The sequence below is a fragment of the Montipora foliosa genome, chromosome 3 (genome assembly GCF_036669935.1).
Source record: "Montipora foliosa isolate CH-2021 chromosome 3, ASM3666993v2, whole genome shotgun sequence".
NCBI classification, from domain to species: Eukaryota; Metazoa; Cnidaria; class Anthozoa; order Scleractinia; family Acroporidae; genus Montipora; species Montipora foliosa.
This window is the reverse complement of record NC_090871.1, coordinates 12377296-12384795: the sequence shown is the minus strand read 5'-3', so window position 1 is coordinate 12384795 and position 7500 is coordinate 12377296. Positions and strand designations below refer to the sequence as shown.

The following is a 7500-nucleotide window of genomic DNA, read 5'->3' as shown; positions in this document are numbered from 1 at the left end:
GCCTAAAACGAAGGGTTTTTAATAGGCGATTACCAGCCGCTCTTTCGGGAAATGAGTCAGCGCTCTCGGGTAGGATACCCGAACTCGAGTGAGAGGCGGAAAACGAGCCTAGGTTTTAAACATGATTTTAAGGTCATAAAAATAGTAAATTCATAGATATCATGCTTCGAGCCCTCTTCCTTTGAAGAAACAAAGAGATATCCGATACCCGAAGTGGCAACCTCGTCACCTTGGACAGGAATGGAATACGAAATACGCTAGAAGGAATTCGGGTCTTTTGAGAAACCAGCCCCAGAGACAAGACTGAGCAGACTTTGTCTGCAAAGACCGATTATTTCGTTGACGTTCGTTCTGGGTAAAGGGCTAAGATCTCCATCTCCCAGGTATGACGCCATTTTTTTCATGCTATCGGTGTTTTTTCTTTAAAGTATAGATTCTTGCGTGTTTTTTCATGCCCGTTTAATATACAACGTACCACATGCGTGGAAAGTAGTAGATACATTGCCTTTCGATTTTCACCGGGTAGGAAGGAATAAACTTCATGTCAACCCCGTTGTTTCTAAAAATATTAGTCAAAATTTTTGTTTCCAAGCCGTTTTAGATTGGTTACAACGGGCGCTTACCATTTGTCTGCAAAAACCGATTATTTCGTTGAGAAAACAAACGTTTCGGTTTATCTCTAAGGAGAGTTTTAAGGGAAAAGGACTAACTCCTGACAAGGTCTTTTTACTCGGTTTCACCGGAAAGACCGAATATTCCTATATGCATGTAGTTACGTGACTAAAACTTGATTCGATGTAAGATCCATCCCTCTAAACATTCATTTCTTTGAAAGCAGATATCATCAAAACGTGAGCCGATATATCAAGTGCTAGCGTGATCGGAAATAACGCTCATAGCGGAAAGGAGATAAAAATCCCCTCCAACAAATACTTTTGACATAAATAGAGGCTTAAGATAAGCATTAAATTGGTGAATATAAAAGAGCCCGACATAATAAAATTATTACAACCACTTGATTAATTTTATTTTAATTATTTCAATTAATTATTTTAATTAAAATAATTAATTAGTTAATCAATTAGTACAATTACCTTATCGGCAGAATCCTCTTTTGTTTGCGGTAAAGGGATAGAAATAATCTTGGCATTTATAAGTGATACTTTTCCAATAGATGGCGTGGTTGGGACTGAATGCCTCGGTGATTTCGATGTTTTGTCCTGAGACAGACTTGGTGAATTCTCACACAGTCGAGGAGATTCTTTTGCGTTTTCGACAGCGTCTTTTCTTTCCTTATCTCCATGCTCAGCTATATCCTCTGCTGGTGTATTTTTCAATGTTTCTTGATCGTTCGTCGCTTTGCTTTCGACGGAGATATGCGACAAGTTCATAGATAACCTTCGACCCTTGACAGCCATAACTTCAACAGAAGAATAATTCAAGGAATTCTTCCTGGAGATTTCAATTCCTGCATTGCTTAAAACGTTGCAAGTTTCGTCCTTCTCTGCGTGCTCCTTTTCGTCTTTGAGTTTATCGCCATCTTTGCCATCGTCAAAAACACCTACATCTGTCGAACGTTCACCGTTTAATGACGACAGCTTTTCTTGGCTGTGAGATGAAAGGCGTGTGCGACATGAAGGAACATGAAGCTTCGAAGGGTCAGAATCATTCACCTCATCGTGGTCCTCCTTTTGCGCCGTGTTCTCCTTCTCGTTAAAATCACACACCTCTGCAGTTGCCACCGCGAATTCGTTTCTTTTAATGCTCTCGGTTTTACTTCGTATCTCTTGTGCAGATTCGCGACAGGTTTTTACAGATTCTACACTTTCTTTGCTTGATCGTCGGGCTTTCCCAGGATGTTTATTGTTGTACTTTTTCAGTTTCCTTTTCAAGAGGTGATAGACAGTTGCAGAACAAGTTGACCTGAGGTAAGAACCAAAATAGCATACAGTTATAACAAATGTAGTCGATGTAATCTTGGAAAGCCCCAAAAGTAATTTCGGAACAGATAGGACACTGACGCGGCTGCTCTCTGAGGCCCTCCCAGGGGTTTTTTGGGAACATGAGAGCATGGCAAATGTAACTGGGGAACAGGGGAACAATGTCAAAATATTTTAGGGACAAGGGAATAAAAACAATTTTGACCAATGTAAGGGAAAAGAAAACCGGGAACAAGTTTGAAAGTAATTTGGGGAACGAGGGAACAAGGACCCCCCTGGGAGGGCCTCCTCTCTGTAGATTTTTCAACACCAGGCAACTTAATTTCACTACTAGTGTCATTCACTATAGACCGCTTGGCTGAAGATTGAAAAGTCGGATAAAGACTCTCGAAGCAATAAAGAAAACCAACAAAATCAACCTCATATTACGGCGAATCTGGGAACTTCGGAGGATGACTAGTGCTTTTAACCAAACAACTTGAACCGCTATGCCACCTCACCTATTTTGTCTGACTGCGTCAACAACGTCCTGTCGATCAAACTCCATCTTGTCAGTCATATACTGTAGAATGTTCTTGTCAATTTCCTCGTCCCGCGGGTAACTCGGGAAGTGGACCGGAACCACGGGACCATCATAGCCCTTTCGTAGCCATGCGTGGCCGAGCGCTTCCTCAAGTGTTAAGCGTTGTTCGCGGTTAAATGTGAGGAACCTTCGAATCAAGTCCTTGCACGCTGAGAAAAAGAAGACATAGAATGTTAATCGACCTAGTAAAGCCCCCAATGATGTCGGATTGTTATGCCGGGACTCATTTGCATTTAAAATTGTAAATGATTTGAACCCAAAAATAACATGCTCAGGACTACTGTCGATGACTAACACTTCGACATATCTGAAGTTTAAAAAAAGCATTCCAAGGTCTCACTCGAACAATTTTATTCATTTGTTATACATCTAAATTAAAATATGCTGCTAAAGGAAAATATCAAACAGCTATCAAGTCATCTGGCAGCTGATAGCTTGCAAGTTCGTATTATAAATAACGTGGGTGGATCAGTGAGTGCAAATAATGATAACAATAATAATAATCATCATCATCATCATCATCATCACTAATTGGGGAGACTACAAATCAACTGAAGTCAATGGTGTAAAGCTATATTTTGAAGTGACGATCTCGTCTCGTCGCTGTCGTTCCTACTTCGCTAGCGGAGGAGGTGGCTGAATTTCAGGCTACTCCGACCCCGTTTTATCAGTAACAACAACTATCAAGGAATTTCAACCACCGTAAGCGATTGACAAACAATAAAAAAAGTTAATGAAACGCACCAGCAGAAAGATGTTCAGGAAGAGGATTCATGTCATTGTTTTTCATTTTGTTGTAGAGAGTCGTGATGTGGAATGGCTCAGCTGTGTACGGCAACTTTCCAGTCAGCATTGCGTACATATTAACACCTCTGAAATGCAAGAAATGACGGTCAGTTCGGTATACACCTTTTTCCAAAATGGCCGCCATTTAGATATTCTTTTGTTTTAATTGAAATTAGACCTTGATGCCTCGTTCAAGGCAAAATATTCTTTTGAATTTGCAGTTCAAGAACGAGGCATCAAGTACTAATTTGAATAAAAACAAAAGAATATTTAAATGACGGCCATTTTGGAATAAGGTCTATGGAGTGTCCTACAGCTTGTGTAACTGCGTGTTGTTGGGAGTTATTGCACGAAGGTCAAAAACATTTGAGGCAACATCTCCCAAAATTTCTTTTGTTCCGTGATCGCCGAAGCGGTCCGTTTGCACAGATCTTCCAACATTATTGAAGCCAGACACGCGCATTACGTGTGGTCTCCATGGAGATAGCATCGCCTTAACATGTTGAAAACAAGATGGCAGCCGAATTTTGTAAGTTCACATAGTGTTATGGGTAGTATCCTTCCCATAACACACTGCTCGTCCTTACATTGTTGGGAGTTGTTGCGTTCATTTGCGCGGGGCTTTAGATTTTAGTAGAAATTCACTAACACGCTATCAGGAATCTCGTAATCTGATTGGCTCTTCCGAAGAAGAGGTTGACCAGCTCATTAACGACGCTATTGATGGTTTGCATCTGACGTCACGGCGGCCATGTTAGTGTACAGAACAATGCATTAAAATGTCTTTTCAATTGGGAATTTGACTCTATGATGGACTATTGCAAAACTTGGCGGGGGAGGAGGGGGAAGGACATTTTCTACGTTCTATTGTTTTGTACACCAACATGACAGTCTCATCACGTGGATGCAAAACAAGAATTCCAGAAAAGACTACAGCGGAAACAAAATATGGAATGAGGATTTTTAATCGTAGGTGGGAATAATAAGTCAAAATTATTAACAACGAGAGGGTGATGTTTCGTAAGTTGCGTAAGGGCTTCTGTTTACAAATATCCTTAGATTGGTTGGCTAATCAAAACAGGTTTTCTACTCCCATCCATCTGCGGTCTCAAGCATTATGTAAATTAGGCACGCGCACGCTATGTGAGTACCGGTATATTTCTACTATGACAATAGCGCATATCCGAGTTCATGTTTGCCTCCTCTTCAAAGCGAGTCTAAGTGCGAAGTTTTTATTATGAAAATTAGTTTCCTTTATATGTAAAGTAGAACTAATTACCATCACAAAAACTACGCACTTAGACTCGCTTTGAAGAGGACGCAGACATGAACTCGGAAATGACTTATTATACTACTCGTTCTCAGTTTCTATGAGTCAAATAGCCTACTCGGCGCTACGCGCCTCGTTGACTATCTATTGAATCATAGAAAACTCGAAATCCTAGTCTAATTGTTAACTATTGTTGCCACGGTAAGTAAGTAACGAATGCGCCAACTATAATGGCACAGCAGGTGATTATGAAATTTTGTCAACCCAGAGGATCCCAGAATTCACCTTGCTTGTTTATTCATTACCAGTTTTCCCCCTTTTCTACAATCGATTTTGAAAACTTCTGTACTCTTAAAATTCTTCTACGTACATGCTCCAGACATCCACCTCTGGCCCGTAGGGCTTGTGACCCAGAATCTCTGGGGCTGCATAAGCTGGAGATCCACACTGAGTTTTGAGAAACTCTCGGGTGGTGTGACTGTCGTCGGATGAAGGTGCTAACACTGTGTTACTAAGTCCAAAATCTGAAGAAAAAAAAGTATTGGTGCGGTCTAATTACTTGATTATGGTCATCTCACCACTACAATACTAACGATTTCCGACAACTGTCACGCTTAGAAAACAAACAATTGTTAGTAACGAGCTTAATGGTAGCGCTTCTTAATGGTGCCTAAATCCCTTTCACCTAATTTAACGGTTACCCGCGTTTGCTCTTCCAAAGTTCTTAACGTGAATTGTGACCAAGCAGGTTTCAGTTGGGTTCGAAAGAAATTTCTTCGTTGCTTTGCATATGTACGCTTTCTGGTTGGACGAAAACATGTCACGTCACTTTTCGACCAATCAAGCACCAAACTGCAACCAACTGGGACTTGCGCGCTTGCGGTTTCCCGCGCTTGGTAGTTGGTACCGGCGACAAGTATTCACTTTGACTGCGGATTGGCTCATTTGATTGTCTGCGATGTTTTCATTGGCTACAGTTATTATTTGGTTTTCTTCCCGTCCGTTTATTAGACAGTGGAAATCTGCTTTATAAATAACACTAGCAGAAGAATTCACAATACTGAGTCATTGTTGAGAGTTTACCTATGATCTTGATATTGTAATCGTCGTCCAAGAGAAGATTTTCGACTTTCAAGTCTCTGAATAATAAAGAAGAACACTCTTTATTTAAGATAACTGGAGGACTGGCAAGGGCTTGATGAGGCAGCAGGAAAGAGCCGGCCTAGAGAATTTAAGCTGTAACTATCAATGCGGGATTATTATCGATAAATCCTTGTTGGACAGCCCTGCTTGCAACGGTTGTATATAGGTAATTCATACAAATGACGTATTTTATGAGGTCACCGATAACGATTGCCTGTTGATGTCAGACTCACCACCAGTATACAAGTATTCAAGGAAAGCTGTATGAAATATCTGAAAGATTCTTATATCGGTTTAGATCATTTTACGATATCGCAATTTTTTTTACTAGACTACGGACCTATATGTACATATATTTTTTTAGATGTGTAAAATTATACTTGATTTATTAATATCTGTATATTAATTACCTATTTATTCTTATTTATGTCTTGTACACGTAAGGGAGGGCCACTAGTTTATCGGTTTCATGACTGCAAAGTGTTTACCCTTGGTAAATAAAGTCTTTATTATTATTATTATTATTATTATTATTATTTTTATTATTATTATTATTCGGTCGGCCCTGGTTTGCCTTCGAGGATCGCGGGTGAAGCGCCGTGCCGCGTTTGATTACAACAATTGCGATATTGAAATCGCAGCTGCCGAAGGGGCCATTGACATTGTTTAGTGTTTTTTTAGTAGCTTTTGTATAATAGGGTTTTGGATTTGCCATTGGCCTTTCGTTTTTTTTGTTTTTTTTTTAAGATAGTTTTAGATACTTTTTGCTTCCAATTCTTACTTTTTAATATTTCTTGTAAAATTCTAGAAATGAAACTGTTATTATTAGTTATTAATAAGACAGTTTTTTTTTAATTGTACACAATTCAATTTTCAAGAACTTCCTTTTATTTTTTTTTTATGTAATCTATTTTTAGTTTTACTTGGCAAATAAAGATAATAATAATAATAATAATTATTATTATTATTATTAATTATCATTTATTATTATTATTATTATTACTATTATTGGAGACTCAGGCAGGATGTTCAACCTGGTGTTTATAGTCCTTCTTACAGGGATAGTACTTTCCTTAGTATCTTTGCTGTCCCCAACAATGCTGTTTTCTGGATAATTTCCAACCTCACCTTCACACCGATTCGCCTCATGTACTCCTTAAAATTATTATTATTATTATTATTATTATTATTATTATTATTATTATTATTATCCTATATTTCGAGCGCGCAATTTTCCCGGAATAACTCCAAACCCATGCACAATATGAACGTACTTTCCGCGATTCATCACTCAGATACCTGTGCAGAATCCCTCCCTGATGAAGATAGTGTACAGCGGATACCGTTTGTCGTATAAACTTTCTGACTTCTACTTCTCCAAGTTTTTTTCGATAGCAGATGTAATCCATAAGATCTCCCCCGGCAGCTAACTCGGTGATCAGGTAATACCTGAAAATTCAAAGGGAAGACGGCTTTTCAGTAACTAAGAATTTTATTACTGTGTCGTAGCGTCTAGCATACAGTCGCAAATCCTATGCAAGATAGTATATTATTTATACTCATTAGGTATCCTGCGCATAGGGTGAGCTTCAGCAAGTTTTCGTTTTTCGTTTGTCTGCTTTTTCATCGACATATTGAATTACGTCATACGTACATGCACGTCTCGGTTTTGATACGTCACATCCGCAAATGACGAGTCCATTGCACCAATACACTGATTTTTGGCAAAGGAAATTTTTTAGTAATAATTTCTTAGACCATTACAAGAAAAAATCCGG

The 7500-nt window shown here is 39.0% G+C and overlaps 1 protein-coding gene across 2 annotated transcripts in view; it reads right to left on the bottom strand.

Moving 5' to 3' along the window:
- Nucleotides 1-7500, bottom strand: part of LOC137996794 (hormonally up-regulated neu tumor-associated kinase-like) — a 15781-nt gene that overhangs the window by 2772 nt on the left and 5509 nt on the right. For both annotated transcript variants that reach the window (XM_068842377.1, XM_068842376.1), the window contains exons 3-8: nucleotides 7022-7171; nucleotides 5663-5718; nucleotides 4950-5103; nucleotides 3268-3395; nucleotides 2441-2672; nucleotides 1095-1923 (exon numbers count right to left, since the gene is read on the bottom strand). In XM_068842377.1, coding sequence (XP_068698478.1) covers nucleotides 1095-1923; nucleotides 2441-2672; nucleotides 3268-3395; nucleotides 4950-5103; nucleotides 5663-5718; nucleotides 7022-7171 — 1549 coding nt within the window. The remainder of the gene's footprint in view (nucleotides 1-1094; nucleotides 1924-2440; nucleotides 2673-3267; nucleotides 3396-4949; nucleotides 5104-5662; nucleotides 5719-7021; nucleotides 7172-7500) is intronic.